Here is a 16,923-nt window from a genome sequence, read left to right as displayed (position 1 = left end):
GGAATGCCTGGTCATGGGCTGGTAATTACAACTCTGATATTCAGAGAAAAACTTGCACTGTATTAAAAGTTGGAGATTAAAAAAAATAGGCTACTCCATATAGTGTCTACGAGCATAGAAATGGCCATTTGTGAGTGAATTTGTAACTCTGGCATTCAGAAAACAGCCTGGCACCAGACCAGAGACTTGTTTGGCAGTGTCAAAATTCACATTTCCAGAGATAGACATATTTGAGTGTTTAGCATCTAAGCTAACTTAGCTCGCTAGTGATTAGGCGTCTCAACACAGTCTCTATGTCTGCAAACAGCCAGACAGTGTATTAGCTAAATATGGCACCAGGTGATAAATGACACTTGTTTCATTGTACTTCAGTCATTTTGTTCACCTATTGTATTTTTTTAAAACACTCTGCACCAGTGGAAACATGTTTTTTTTTCTCAATGCAAAGCAATTTAGGTGTAAGAAAACATGTATCAGGTTGCATTGTGGGACGGGTCAGTGCAAAGAATGATGGTACATTATAACAGTGTAGAGGCTTTGGATCCTTTGTCCAACTTTGCGTGGTACCAAGTACTACATATTTAGTTTCTGTGGCTGAAAAAAAAGTACAGTAAAACATTTAAACACAATTTTGGATTGAATATACCTTTGTGCTTTTGTAGGCAAAACCTACCAGTTTCCAAAACAACTTGCATGCTCAAAACATGAAAATGATACAGCCTCTACAACAATATGACAAAAAACTAAAAGAAACAAGACGACACGCTGACACTGACTCTGGAGAAGTGTGCCAAGTGTCACATAATATCTCAATGAGAGATGTATCTCACAGCAAGTTTGCTCTGACTTGCAAAAGCTCGGATAATATATTAACCATGGACTGATTATATTTTGCTCAAGATAATGGCTCTTTAGACAACCAAGAGAAGCACACAAAACTAAACAACTGTAAGTGAATGATATTTAGGCCTAAAAGACGTTAACATTAATCCTTAATAAAGACAATAGGAATGTACTTACTCATGTTCAATTTTGGATGGCACAGGATCCAGGTCAGGATACTCATAGTCCTGTAAAGCATCTTTATCCATTGCACTTTTTTGTTTTCAAACTCAAAGTACTTTCACACACACTCTATCAGCACACAGCTCCAATCCCTTTGACTCAAGAAAAACAAAAGTCTCCCAAGCTGTCAGTCGGACTCTACAGGAGAAGTGTTCTTGTTTCCTTGTGTTAGGTTTGATCTCACTCACACTGTTACCCTCCCTCACAGTCTGTATTCAGGTGCCTTGGTCCCACTGTGGAGCTGAGAGCTATGTGACAGGTCCTGGCTGCAGCGTGCTGCCTCCACCCCACAAAGGCCCTATTTCAGCTGCGGGTTACCACCACAAGGGGAGCCTGGGGAAGAGAGGAGGAGGGGAGGCAGTGTGTGAAAGGAGGGGAAAATGTGAAGATCTGGGCAGCCAATCTGGAAGGTCACCTGTGGCTTACTGGGATTACATCTACTTTTGGAGTTGTGTTATTGGACGTCTGACTGGTGGTTGAAGGAGGGCAGAGATATACAACTCCACTGAGAACTGTGTGTGGGAGCAATGAGTCTTTCTTATCAGCACAGAGTTCCACACTGATAACAGGAAAACTCTCATTTTGCTTCCTTCTGTCATAGTTGAGTTATTTGTGAAAAGTTATCAAATCTAAACCAGTATCACCAGTACTACAACATGGAACCAAATAAAGCAAAATGAAAGAATTTATTAAGTTTTCAGAACAGCACTTCATACTCCTGCACCTGCAGCTTGATAAAGATCAAGGACAGCTCAGCAGAGAAATTAAGATACAGACTTCCAAGGACATATTCATGTGGAAATTGTTTTCTAAATCAGACACCTGCATCTTTAGTCTCCTACACTGGTATCAAGTTATTTTAACATGTTGTTTGAAAGAAATTCTTGGAAAAATGGGATTTATAGGAAATGAGGTAACAGGTAGTTTCCAAACAGTAATGAAATACATCCTGTAAACAATGATTAAGATCATACCGATATAATGAGAAAGAGGGAAACAGAGTACATGATATATGAGAATGAAATGGATTCAACAATAGGCGCAGTCACACCACCCAAAGGGCAGGAATGTGATCTGAGATTTTCTACAGTTTTCTTTCATGTCAGGTTTGTCAGATCATGAAACAATATCCAACAATAAACTCATACTCGTCTCCAGTGTATGGATTTGTAGTGGACTCTTGGACTTATGTAACGGAAAGCTGACTTCAGAATATCAGAAATTTGTTTTATAGGATAGATGTAACTTCTCACTGCACATTTTTCACAGCTGTTTAACAAAAAACAAAAATAAACACATTTAGTTACAGACCACTGACTGTCAGGTTTGCCCGGCTGCACCTGCCTCTCTCACTTGTCTCCCTCTATTTTAGCTCCCTTACCCCTGATTTCTTTATCTGACACACCTGCTTCACGTCCCCTGAATCACCACCAGCTGCACCTGATTAGTTTCTTCCTATTTATACCGTGCACATTGTCCACTTCCCTACCAGTTCTTTCTAGACTCTAGCCCTATTCTATGCCTACATATTTTGCTCATGCTTTTCTTCCCAGCTCCGTTCCTGCCTTGTGCCCCGTGTATTGTCTTCCCAGCCGCTATCGCTCCTTCGGACCACGGACCTCCACAACTCCACATCACTCCACCACGCAGGTCGATGCACAGTCTTCCATTAACCGTTACTCTGACTTTGTCCCCTCAGCAGCCAACCTCCATGACCAGTCCAGGAGTGAATCCTAGCGTCCGCAGCCCGGCCTCTTCCTTATCACCCACCACTAACTGTATGTTTTCCCGGACTGCCGCTCGACACCTGGTTCTGCTCCATATTCCTTCACCTGGTTGTACACGTATTTTCACTGTAAATAAATAGAGCACTTCTTGCACCGAAGTCAGCTACCTGGGTCCGTCATTTTTTACTCGCTCACCTCCCTACCAGAGCATTTCTAACAAATAATCCAAGCATGAAAAAATGACTAAAAACCGACAGTGGTGGGAAGTAACGCTACTACTCAAATACTGTACAAAGTTGCAAATTTAAGGTGCTTGCACTTAACTGTACTTCATCACATTTCATGATGCACTTTAATATTTACTCCACCATACTGGACAGATACATATACTATAGTTACTAGTTAAAATCAGGACTATGCAAGATTTTGGATGCAAGCATTTTACTTGTAGCAGTGTATTTTAACAATGTCAATCTGTAAATGCTTCTTTCACTACTGCAACAAATAATAGTATGACTACAATAAAATGAGCAAATATTCTCTGGTAGAAGTATCAGTTCATACATTGCAATGAGGAGAAAAAAATCATTATTTATAAAGGAGATAAGTAAGAAAATAGCCCAGAGATGACAAAGCAATGAAACATCAGGGCATATTCATAATATTTATCAAACAGAAAAATCACAATGAAATTAGAACTTTGTGTAGCTTTTAAAACGTGAACTGGATAAATCAAGACAATTCTAATTTCTTTTCCAAAACAGCACTGTCTGATATTGTACTGTGTCACTATAATTTAAATATCCAATAGATTGGTAGCCTCTGTAGTGTATTTCCATTTGTACTTACCAGTTAGTGATCAGATGTGGAAAGCAATTCAAATGTCTAAATCCTTCGTTATTCTGAAGGAGTGTGCCTTTCTGTTCTCTTAACCTGTACTAACTGAGCCTGTTTTAGCTGTGTGCTAGGTGGGTGTGCTAGAATGGGTGCAAAGAGCAGTGTCAGATAGGAGTATAACTGCTGTTTCAGCCCTCTCTCTCTTTACTCTTGATCACTCAGCAACACTGCCAGCACTTACAGTACATAGATCTACTCATCTTCTTCAGAGAGAAATAAAATGATAATGCTGCACTGTTCAGTTCCCTTTTTGAAGATGAAGATGGGGGAAAGGGCCTGATGTAAAATTCTCCTAAGACACCACTCTTTCTGGTGATCGGAGGAGCAGTATTTACCCTATTATGTTGTCCAGTCAACATAAAGTGCTGACCTTGGTCTCTGATTGCAACCTGAGCCTTCCATCTCACCCTGAGCTCTCTTTATCAGATCACATCCCAGGCAGTCAGGGAGAGAGGCCTGGAGGGCAGACTATAGCTCAGTCGCTGCCTCAAGGCTGCTGTAGTGCCAGTTCAATAATCCACAGAGAGGCATATAGATAAGAGCAGAGGGATAGATGAAGGTGGCTTAGGTCAATACATACTGTACAACAGGCCGCCAGGTCAACATTCATACTTCACTCTGATATCTATACTGTACTCTCACTGTTGTCATCCTGTTGCTGGGTAACAAAATGAAGCTACAATAGCACTGTATCAACCCCAGTCTGTTCTGTTCACAAATCAGAAACCCGTCAAACCAGAACAAGGCGTTGCAAATATACCGCAGGCTTTAAGTCGAGAGGAAGGAAGCAGTATAGTTGAGTAAGCATGTAATGGAGAACTGTAGGTATGAAGGTAAAACATTCTGTCAGAGGTCAACTCTGCTATGAAGTTAAGTTTTAATTCATTTTCAAAATGTCAGGTAACCAATACAAGCGTGCACAAAAAAGAAACACTTCAGATCCAAAACCACCTATCTTGATTTAAAAAAAAACTGAAACATATGAAACGGCATCAAACTGTTAAAAATAGACAAAGACTCAACAGCAGTATCTAGTGGCCACAACAGAACCCCACTTCCAAGTATAAAATATCACCATGACGTGTTAGCTGCACATTCTTACTAACCAATGAAAACTCTAGGTGAAAATTGATCACAGTGATGATAAATGATCACAGATACTTAGAATAGTAAAAATGAGAATCAGTTAGATCATTAATTAAAAGAATGAGCTTTGCATCTCTGCACTACAGCAAATTCAGTTAGACTGGGTTGTGAGAACTCACACAGCACTGAGGTCAATGTGTTCAATAAACGCTGCAGTAAGTGAAATTTCCCAAACTACCAGATCTGCTCTCACTAGCATTGGCCAGCTGGGCCATTTCAATTATCTTTTTCATATTCCATTAATTGAAACTGAAATATTCCATCAAGTAAACCACAATGAGAGATATTTTTCAGCTCTGCTGTTAAACTAAGGTTGTTAAAATGTTAGGTTATTCAGAGCTTAGACAATAATGAATATACTGTATTTAGATCAACACAAAACACACCATCTACTGGTGAAGTTTTTCCATGGGGCACAGAGAAAAATCGGGTTCAAAGTCATCTTGTGTCCTGCCTTAACCTGATTTCAAATAGTTCTCACAAACACTTCCTGTGTGCATGTAAGCATAGCCAGTGTTGTAAGTGTTATTAGCATTGAGCTGTGTTTTTGACCACCAAATATACTTGGTTTTCTTTTCTGTGCATTTATCACTGTAAGTGATACCATTCACATTAAAGGTAGTCATATGATCAACTGTTAATACACATAAAAATACTGATTAATACAATTTGAACACTGTTGTACAATAAATAATTAATAGTTCAGACAGTTTAACAGATGCTGCTCTACATGTAGCATGCAGGTGATAGTTTGAACAAGTGCTCAGAAACAGATTCATAGTAGAACTAAAATACTTTACCGGATGGACATGTTGAAACCAAAGTGCTTTAATCTAAATGAAACGTTTCTATGTTTGCAGAAAATAAACGTGATCCTGTATTTTCCACTGGTGATATGAGCTTCTCGCATTAAAATTACTATCACATTTACACCAAACACTGGATTCTGTTGAAGAAAAAATAAATAAATGGGCACCTGCTTGCTAGAAAGACGTTCATTTTTATACATCATCTATCTTCCACCTTTGTTGCTGCTGACTAACCACTTCTTGTCTCACCCGTCAGATGTGATGAGAACAGTGTCTTTGTGATCTAAGTGTAATATGAGCAGAGAACCTGCTCCTCTCCGCAGTGGCTTCAGTCTCATTCAGGCTCTGACAGAATGCGGCACAGTGAAACGTCATTTGAGTTCAGTCACAGGGAGGATATACAAACTCTCTTTCTTACAGAGAGGCAGCTGAAATTACTCAAGTGTAGAGTTTCATTCTTTAGCAACATGAAAAGAGTGAAAAATGACAGTAGACAAAAAAGCAAAAAAAAAAGTTTTGATTTGCTATATAAGATTTAGAAATTGTTGCCAGCTGTTTCCTGTATGCTAGGTTTATTTACAGTTACCCATGTCATAGTAACACTGAAGTATATAAACTAACACTTAGTTTACCTAAAGCAATTTCAGTGTAATAACATGAAACCAGTGTTACCTTGTTTCAATCTGCCTCTCCTCCTTCTCCAAAGTGGAGGGCTCCAGCTCAGCAACCAGCTCTGTTTCATGATCAGCTGAGTCAGTCCCCTGACTGAGGGGCAGCCAACTGCAACAGCAGGTCCCCATCCCAGCGCGGGCATCTCCCCTGCCTTGTTTCTGTTCAGACTGCCACTCCAGCTCTGACTGGTCAACCTGCTCAAGCTGTCTGGACAGCGAATGACTCTAGGTAATGCACATCATCATACGGAGCACACCTCAGGCCTGCAGCACTTAATGCATTCATTCATTGCAGGTTCTCTGGTTAAATACTCGAAGTCCAAACAAGGTCTGATGGAAAGTTTCCTTTCTGCAGCACAAACATTCGCTGTGCCAGACTTTCAGTCTACTCATTGCAGATTCACAGATTGACTCTTTCTTAACTCTATTTGTAAATCCTGATAGAACTGTACTGTTCAACTGCCACAAGCCTGATAATAAGTCACGGTGGACATGATACTGATAACACAGCTCTGTTTATAAGATGCTCTCCCCTCAAGTGAAGGTTCAGGCAGCCTCACAAGCAGGGAGAGATGATAGTGACAAATGGTCGACATAAATCTAGTGAGAGGACTCACGACCTCACCAGCAGTTCATCTGGCATTGCTTGGTCATGAATCCTAATATAAAATGAAGTGTTTGTAATGCTCCATGTTGTTTGGGCGTGTATAGTGTCTCATCTTGCCCCAGTCTAACATCACTTTTTCTTGTAAAATAACGAAAATATTTTGGCCACTGTTTTTACTATGGTGCAAGGATGGTAAAAGTTAACTACATCATGTTCCTGAGAATGAAGTGTATTTAACCTGTCCACTCGGTATTTTCATTCCCTGCACCGCATGCATTTTGCAGTAATGGAAAGAAAAGAGGCAGCACGAAGTAAAATGCTAGTGTTTTGTCAGAAACATTGATACTGCAATAAGAACAGCCAAGGACTGCATGCTGTATGTTTGCAGCACATGTGCTAATTTCATCAGCAAGTACTAAAAAATGCATAATGATGATTCCCAAATCAAATAAATACAATTTCTTTATTTTAAAATGATAAGGCAAGAGTAATCTGATCCATGATGGCTTTGCCTGTCAAGTATGGCACAGCTATCTCACAGTACCTATTTTAAGCTGAAGGTCACTGTGTCAACTGTCTTTGGAACTGAAAGGTGCATAAGCTGCACTCAAAGTGATACTACTGTATCAAAGTCTACAGACGCCGCATTGAGAAACACGCTTCCTACAGTACTCTGTCAAGCCCACAGTTCAACAAGTACACATGGCCCTCAGGAACAGGGCAATTGTAGGGCAAATGCAAGATGGCCTGCAAGGTGTACCAAAGCAGTTTCTCACGACAAGGCACAACAAACAAACTGGGAGAAGAGTGAAATTATTTGGAGGAAAGTTAAGACAGAGCCCAAGTATGTAGCCAGATTTGGCCATCTGCACTATATAAATATGTAATTAATATTTGCTCACTGGAGCACACATCCAGTAGCAGCACTGTTGGTGTTATGGGATGCTATAAAGTGAAACATCTGTCACTGGAGGTTGGATGGATCTAATTACATACCCAGGTTCATCCATGTCTTCTCCCTATAACACCCAAGCTCAGTTTATATGTGGACACTGTCTCAGAAGGTAGAGTATAATAGATTTATAGATATTATATTCTATGTTGGTAAACACAATGGACTGGTCTACATAAGTAGAGTATGAGCGAAAATGAACGGCTGCCTCACCGTTTCTGTCACCACTACCTGAGCTTTGCTGAAAAAGAAGCTTTTCACTGATCCTTCTCATCTCTGTTCCCTGTGACAGGAAAGCTCAGAGTGATTGGTATTCAGAGTTGTGTTTTCAGTCTTTCCTCATTATTTCCCATGGCCCATGTCCCTTTACATCTATATCCCCTTGTGTCAACATGGGGCTACTCAGCAAATAAGACAGTAGTCAGTCTCATTTACAATACCCAGTGGAATCTCAGCCTAATGTCAACGAACTACATTGTTAAGCTTAAATACCTGAGGATGCACTTTGAAGTTACACTGAGTTTTAATCAGTGTTGATCATTTCTTAAGGAGGTAAATGGCTTAGCCATGTCAGTAATGAGTTTCTGCTGTTTCTTTGAAAAAGGAACTGGACTGTCTTCCTGACTGAGCCCAAAGGAGGACCAGCTGAGAAGACAGTTTAAAAGTGACATCTGTCAAGCAAAACTCCTATCATAATCCACTGTGGCCAAGTTGTCTCACAAAGAAGGGTTGTAAACAAAGAGACTGGAAGTTTTACCTACCTTTAAAAGCTTAAAAGTACATTTTGACAGTTCAAAAAAATATAAATATGTTTAATGTTAAAAAAAATAAAATCTGAAAGGGCAAAGATCAAACCTTGGATCTAATATCTTTGTTGGCAACAATGTTTTGAACTTGGCAATGAGGTATGGATTTGCTATGTTTGCAAAAAAGGAAAGCATTATTAAAACAAGGGCCTGTGAGGATACTAAACTTCTTTTTTTTATCCCCCATTAAAATGCTCGGCTTCAAAACTCCAATAACTTCTCATGGCTAATTAACTCGCACTGTCCTGATCAAAAATAGTCAGCTAGTTAAAAATGCAAGCCCAACCTAAGAAGCAGCAGGAGAATGGGAATTTAAACACTAATAAAAATTTGAGAAAATAAAAAGTGGTTGCCACATTTGATGAGTAAACAAAGTAGACACAGAAACTGACTGAGGCCTTTTTGGTATGACATCTATGTGAGTTTCAGTGTGGATACTTCTTCCTGAATTGTCCCACAGAATTGTGAGCCCATTGTGAACTGTGTCCTCAACAGGACACTATTGTACCTCGGCGGGGTCGTTTTTTCCCTGGGGGAGATATAGAATTGCACATTTCCAATGCTCACAGAGTGCCATTGATATATGGTGGATAGTAAACCTAAATGAAGAAATGGAGGCTTAACTAGGTTGTACTGTATTCTACAGTATGTCACACACATCTCATTGACACACATCCATTTTCAGGCTTGTTTCGCTTTGCTTTGCTGATCTAAATGAATTAGATGTGTAACTCTCAGCACAGACCTGCAAAGCAAATGTAATTCATCAGTAGTACAATATTTTCTGAGACTGAAACTGAGTGAATCTGGCAGATGATTTTCAATTTGGGTCACTTCCTTGGAGATGTGCCAGAAGTGTGACAGACAGTCACACTCTATTTCAATCTGCTGCCACAAATAACATTGTACCTGAACCATTCATTTTGATAATCTTCTCTTCCAATTTCTCCAATTCAGACTGTTGACTTGTTAATATCAGCATATCAAAAGTCCTGTAACAAAACTTTAAAATATATCAGGCCACAGTTCAAGCAGTCCCTTGTAAGCAGTCTGAACTTGTAAATGTGATTTTAAGAAATAATGCCACTGAGCTGGAGCCAGCTTCATCCTCTTTAGTGTTTGAGCTCTGCCACCTAACATTATTAATCAACCAAAGCTGTTAAGATATTCCTGGACACAGGCTGTTTTTACCCTTTAATCTGCCAAACCCAAGCAAATTTTAAGAACAAAGTAGTCAGAAATTAACCAGGCCTGTATATCCATTCTGATAAAGGAGCTTAATTTGCTGAGTGCTGGGGGTAATAGCCAGGTACGCCTGGCACAAGCGGCACTTCCTATAATTACCCTGTAGACACATGGGATGTCAAGTGTCATTTGTTTTTGCAATAAATCAAATAACCCACCAGAGATCAGCTTCTCCACAATAAGAAAATGACAGTACTCCACCACCAGAGAATAATAATTGGTCAAATTCACTGATAAGGTTATGCTCCTCACAAGCTGGACCCACCTTCTCACAGTAATTAACTAGAACTTGCAGCCGCATAGTCGCAGTTTCAAGACTTAAACAAAGATCAATCGGTTTGTCCAATAGCTGCATTTTGTGTTTTAACATATTTGGTTTTTAGTTTTACAAACATGTTTTTATACATTATACCTGGCCAACATAACATTGTGATCATTACTACAGCACTATCTCACTATGACTATGTTACAATTTACTGTCAAATATTAAATAGTCAAAGTCACATAATTCAAATTAGTTCATTTTGACTGAATATAAAAGATTCACCTTGTCATTATTTAGAGATTGTAAACCAAGACATGTCTGTATTTGCAATTTTTCACAATGCTATCATATTGTAAATGAATATAACAACCCAGTAGTTCTACTGGCAGACGCACAATGATTTGACTTTCTTTCACACACCAAGAGAACAGGGAAGCTGTGTTTAAAATAAGATGAATGGAACAAGAGAAAGTTTTTCTTAGGAAAATAGTAAGAAACAAGAAGGCAGATCAAGACTGGATCCTCCCACCAACTCAACTGATCGACAAGTAGTTGACTGATTTACCAGCTCTGACACTTAAACTACCATACTGTATATCAAACAGCTTCACTGCTCACAAAGAAAAAGTAAGGGACCAAGGGAAACACAAAGACTGCCTTTATCTTACACACAATGTACAATCAGCAACAACAGATCTGTATATTGAAACCATTTTGTGTGTGTGTTTTTAAAGCCCACCTCTTTGAATGCCAGAATGTCTTTCGGAGCGGCTACTGAATGTAAAGACATCTGTTTGGCTTAGTGCAACCTGTATTTAAAATTTGTGGTGACTTTTATTATTATTATTATTATAACATCTCTTTTATTACACAGTGTAGGGTTATTTCTGAGTACAGCAAGCATTGCTAAAATGAAGCGGTGTCTGTATTGTTAGTTCAGTGCAGCAAACAGGCGTTTGCAGACCGCTGCAAATGCTGCACGTTGTTAAGCAAAGACATCTTATTAGCAACAATGAACCTCAGAAAAACTACAGCTATGGGGATATAAAATCTCTCCATATAGGCTTTCTGTCTGGAACAAATGAGCCAAACTAATAGGGCCATAACAGGACTATGAGCACTGGAACTACAAAACTTTAAAACAAGCTATAGGGGAAGGAATCACCATAACTCATAGTGATACAGAATTTATGTCTCCTCTTTGTTTTACAGTAGGTTTTCTGCTTGCCATTTGACTTATCTGATTGGTTTCAGCGTGATTTGCCAGTCACCCTTATGTCTTGGTTTCTTTCACAGTAATTACCTGATATACTGTACATTAACAGCCACAGACCAGAATCCACACAAAAACCAATGCAGTGCAGTTGTAGATAATCCTAGATAAACATAAAACTTGTGGTGTGGTAGGGATGATGTGGTGCCTTTCACGTTTTCAGACCAAATCACACAATTCTAATTGTGGGAATGACCAAAAAACAAAACAGACAAACAAACAAAAAATATCACAACCCCAGGCTGTGACTTTGAAAATCCTGTCCTCTGCTTCAATAATGCAATCATGCCACGCATCTCTGCCACGACATGGTTACACTCCTCTCACTGCCACACACATGCACGCCAAGGCTGTACACCTACCTAATGGAGGGAGTAGAGGTCCTGCATGGAGGATGTGAGGAGAATTTTAATAGCCTTCCTCCTGTCCTGCTAAGTCTGTGCCACTTTCCATTCACAATGCAGGCAGAGATTATTGGTTTCAGCGATCACATTAATCCATACCTCAGTGTGGTTCTGCGTCATTTCTCAGACAGGTTTCGTTTTTTCAGCACAGCCTTTAAATCTAGTTTTACTTGCAGTTTAAAGCTGTCAAACATGTTAAGCGTGAGAACTGTACTGAGGGAATGAAACGAGTAGAACAGCATTTCACACACAGCACTTTAACCCGAAACAATCAGCTCTAATGGGATGAGAATGTAGCTACACAGCCAACGCAACAACGCTCACTCACTTGATGAAGTAGCTGGCTCCTTCGTCCGTAAAGCCTTCTTCCCATCCTCTTGGCAAGTCTGTTAACACGAATAAAAACACAGTGAACATCCCGCCACAGACCGAAAACACACTGCAGCAATAAATATCCCCTTGGTATCCTACAAACCGGATTATTTGTCGCGTACCTGAACGTATCATGTGTCCGGAGTTAACAGGTTCACCAGTACGTGGATGAAGCCAAGTGGTGCTATGAGTTTTATCACTGCAAGAAAGACACCTGTTACTGAACGACAATAAAACAACAACCCTTCACACCCAGTTAACTGTGACTCATACAGTACCCAGCGTCGCATAGTTAAACTCGCTCACTCAATAAAAAAGACCCGGCCATCTCTACAAACTCCATAGGACCAGTGGTCAGGTAGGGTGTCCCGTCCGAGATGTGCCGCCATGATCTCTCCCTTCTCCGGCTCGGCTTGTCCCCCCTCTCCCTCCCTGCAGACTCTTTCCAGGGAGCCCAGATAATACCACCGCCAGGACTGCATACTTTTTAAAGGGGAAGAATACCGCACATGGGCACGGCACCGTTTTAGCAGAGCAGAGCAGGCGAAAACGAACTAACCGGTTCCCACTTGCAGTGTAGTAGATACTCAGGACAAGGCTCCGACCTCTACTAGCCTGTGGGATAAGAAATGAGTGCAGCCTCTGTGGTTTAGTAGAAGGGCGCTGTGATTTTTAGCAATTAAATACAACTGAAATTTAGACAAGTAATTCTAAAATAGTTTCAGTGACATGCTTCTCATTATAAGCAAAAATGCAAGTCTTACACATTAAAAGGTTAAAGCTGCATTAATTAAGATGTAGCACAAATTCGGATAAGTCAAGTAAAACATTGTCCAGAAGTGTTTTGTCCCTGCTGTAGTCAACCCACCCCCCACCCTGCTCTGCTATCTTCAGGCCTTGTGCTTATTTCCTGCCCTCTGTGGCCAGTGTTGTTAAAATCCACAACGCAAACAAGGTTGAAGTCAAGACAACACAAAACAGGCTCAAGGCCAACTGCATGATATTCTAGGCAGTGGGTTTGTCTGCATTTTAACTGTGGTGGATTCAGCTTAATCTGGGAGTGTGTTAATCAGTGCTGTCCCTGTGTCATGATGACAAAGCTGTGAAAAATCCTGGATGAAGATACCTCTTCCTCTAATAAGATTTAATAAAGGTTAGATCAACACAAAGTCAGCAGTTTAGACACTTATTTGTATGTAAATAATAAACACTGCAATATATCCTCTTTAATATACTTCTGTACAATATTTACAATGACCAAAATGTTCCATTTGTGTGTGTGCCCCAAAGAGTAGGGCCTTTAAGGTATAAAAGATTCATTTGCATATCTGAGACAAAGAAAGAAAACCGATTTGACTGCTACAGTGTCTATATAAAACTATCACTGTTTATGTACATGGGGCGGAGCTTGCGTGTGTGAACAAAGGTGTGCATAATTCGTGCCAGACACTTTAGGTGAAGTTTGGCAGTCGAACATCACCTTCAAAGCGGTCACACTTTGAGGACAGAGACTCTGACCATGGCATATTACAACAGTGTTTACACTGCATCAAACAGACCTGCCCAATTGACCAGTGCTGTCCATAAATTTTACTTGGGCTGTGTGAGGGCAGGCAATGTTCCAAGTGACAGTAGTGTTGGCAAGGGAGTTATTTCACTGAGCATCAAGCACCAGGAGACAAGCTGCAAAGTTTAACTTCATAATGACATACTTTCTTATAGAAATGCACTATCCTCTCCATGCAACACTATGTGCTTTGTCTGAGGAAGAGCAATAAGTATCCTAAAAAACATGTCAAACAATTAGAGAAAAACAATCAGAAATACCTACCCAGAGACTTTCTTGTGTTTCCAGTGAGGTGTACAACAGTACTCTTTATGTATCTACTTTAAAAGGAAAATACCACGGGTTGTAAATCAGTGAGAAGAGAGCAACAAACATCTGCAAAGGTTTGATCATATCGGTGATATCCCTGTGGGAAGGCTAGCTAACATTCTTCAGTGATTTAAAGCACTGTTTTTCAAAAAGAGTGGGAGATAAAATGTTTCCTCTAAAAAAAAAACGCTGTGATACCACTGCTGCTCAGAAACCAATTCACTGTAAACCTTCTAAAGTCTTATCTTCTTGACAAAACAAAAGTCAGTGAATAAAATTACTTTCCCTGTTACAACATATTTCTAGCCTTATATAAGGTTTCTGGTCATAGAGATGCATAAGAAATTCATTATTAGGTAAATGAGATCTATAGGTGAATGACAAATTAAATGCAAGGGCCAAATCAACAAATGTAGGAACATATTGTAAATGCTTTCACACAAGGCACAGTTGGTCAGTGAACGGTTGATGATTTTGAAAATAATGTGAATCATGCGCCTTGGTCTATATAGTCCCCATGTGTAAATTATTGTAGTTATGCCCTCTGGAGCATTAAAGATGTTTTGGATTACTAAAAAAAACTTACTACGTATGTTAGTTTTGCCTCTAATCTCATACCAATTTGTATTTTACCCTAAAGGAACAAACCAAATGTGTGAATCATAAAATGAAATATTACATCTCTTATTTATGAGAATAGTACCATCCGGCTGCTTTGAACAAGGTCAAGCAGAGACTGGCAGAAATCAGTCAGTAATACAGTAAATGTGATGTTGTTTGATGTACACTTAACCTGTTGTGTATCCCACATCCCATCCACAAAATAAAGCTGAGAATAGCTGCCATGTAATCATCTGGTGTTTTGTTACTTGACCTTGTTATAATTTATCATCATCTCCACTACATGCACACCCACTTATACATACTAATTTACACACAAAAATACACACACAATGATGCACAATCCGGTGCAGCGTTCCTGCCGCTCGCCTGCCAAAGGCTCACATTGCAGCAAGGTGACTCAATGTTACCGTCTTCTCCTCAGAGAACCTCCTCATGCTGAATCACAGTTCACTGAAGGTGCTAAGCAGAAAATGTAATAAAGATTCTCTTGTTCTCATGTGACTTTCAGGTCTTCAATTTAGATCCTAATCTATTTTGACAGATACCCACAAAGGAAATCAATGACATTCTGACACAAGTTTTTTTTAAATCAAGTTATTTCTTAATCGCAGCAGAGTAAGGTATACAAATAAGTGTCAATCAAATCATTACAGCATGGTGTAGGGTAAAAGTCTCCTGTTCAGTATGCAGTGTATTTAATCATCATATAGCAGTTGATTAAAAGCCAGTTTTAATCTTCCCCATCTGTTCTAGCTTTCTTTCACTATGTATGTAAGCTATGATCTAAGACAATGATTAACTACCCTCCAGTCCATTGTAACCATTACACTAACATCTACAGGGCAGGGATACTATTTTTAGACACAAGCCAACCAATCCAGATAAAAATTTGATTCACTGTCTTGCAGGACCTGCCAAGGCTCATAAAAAGTTTGTAATTTTATTGTGCTACTCATAGTTCCAGTGGAAAGCCAACTTCCTGTCAACAAATGTATGTCTTTATCCAAGCTGGTCAAAGCAGTTAATGTGTTTCAACTGCAAGAGGGCATCTGCTTTAAACACAGTATAAATATTTTCTCCTTAATTATTTTTGATTGTTGTAATTTTCAGTGTTTATATTGATTTAACAGAACAACTGCTGCAACATAGATGCTAACAAGGATAACAGTTTTTAGTTTGCTTTAATCATGCACTTGTTACCTCCTGCACCTTTATTTGCTCAAATAAGCCAAGTCTGAACAGAAGGCAATAATGGACTTAGGCAACACGTCACAATACCACCCTCTGCTGGAGAGATGTGAACTCAGCACTTGATTTTGCTTATAATGCTGAAGTGTTTTCCTTTGTACACTACTATGTGTCTGTACTACAAGCAGTGAAGATAATAAACTTTTCAGTCTGTGTTGTGCACCTATTCAGGTGTCTGTAACTGCTGTGAACGGTGCAATTTTACAAATAACCAAATGGATTATTCACACAATCCTTCAGTGACAGTCAAGGATAGAAAATAAGGGGGGGTTACAATACCAGCCTACATTATGCAGTACACCCTGGACAGTTCGCTGGTCTATCATAGGGCTGACACTTAGAGACAGACAACCACACACACACACACACACACACACTCCTATGGACAATTTACTAGAGTCACCAGTCAGCCCAAGCTGCATGTCTTTGGACTGTGGGAGGAAGCCAGACTACAAACCGGGTCCGCCTCGGCGGGGTCCCGGCTGCTGATTCCTGCCGCTCGCCTGCCAAAGGCTCACATTGCAGCAAGGTGACTCAATGTTACCGTCTTCTCCTCAGAGAACCTCCTCATGCTGAATCACAGTTCACTGAAGGTGCTAAGCAGAAAATGTAATAAAGATTCTCTTGTTCTCATGTGACTTTCAGGTCTTCAATTTAGATCCTAATCTATTTTGACAGATACCCACAAAGGAAATCAATGACATTCTGACACAAGTTTTTTTTAAATCAAGTTATTTCTTAATCGCAGCAGAGTAAGGTATACAAATAAGTGTCAATCAAATCATTACAGCATGGTGTAGGGTAAAAGTCTCCTGTTCAGTATGCAGTGTATTTAATCATCATATAGCAGTTGATTAAAAGCCAGTTTTAATCTTCCCCATCTGTTCTAGCTTTCTTTCACTATGTATGTAAGCTATGATCTAAGACAATGATTAA

At 39.7% G+C, this 16,923-nt stretch overlaps 1 protein-coding gene across 4 annotated transcripts in view; it reads right to left on the bottom strand.

The window, feature by feature from the left end:
• The window catches only part of plekha7b (pleckstrin homology domain containing, family A member 7b), a 67,997-nt gene extending 54,922 nt beyond the window's left edge, over window positions 1–13,075 (bottom strand). For all 4 annotated transcript variants that reach the window (XM_020608153.1, XM_020608167.1, XM_020608161.1 and 1 more), the window contains exons 1-3: window positions 12,546–13,075; window positions 12,362–12,438; window positions 12,196–12,253 (exon numbers count right to left, since the gene is read on the bottom strand). In XM_020608153.1, coding sequence (XP_020463809.1) covers window positions 12,196–12,253; window positions 12,362–12,438; window positions 12,546–12,721 — 311 coding nt within the window. In that variant the 5' untranslated portion in view covers window positions 12,722–13,075. The remainder of the gene's footprint in view (window positions 1–12,195; window positions 12,254–12,361; window positions 12,439–12,545) is intronic.
• Window positions 13,076–16,923: the final 3,848 nt, after the last annotated feature.

Source organism: Monopterus albus, unplaced genomic scaffold (genome assembly GCF_001952655.1).
Source record: "Monopterus albus unplaced genomic scaffold, M_albus_1.0 scaffold4.1, whole genome shotgun sequence".
Taxonomy (NCBI): Eukaryota; Metazoa; Chordata; class Actinopteri; order Synbranchiformes; family Synbranchidae; genus Monopterus; species Monopterus albus.
This window is presented reverse-complemented; position numbering and strand designations above follow the sequence as displayed.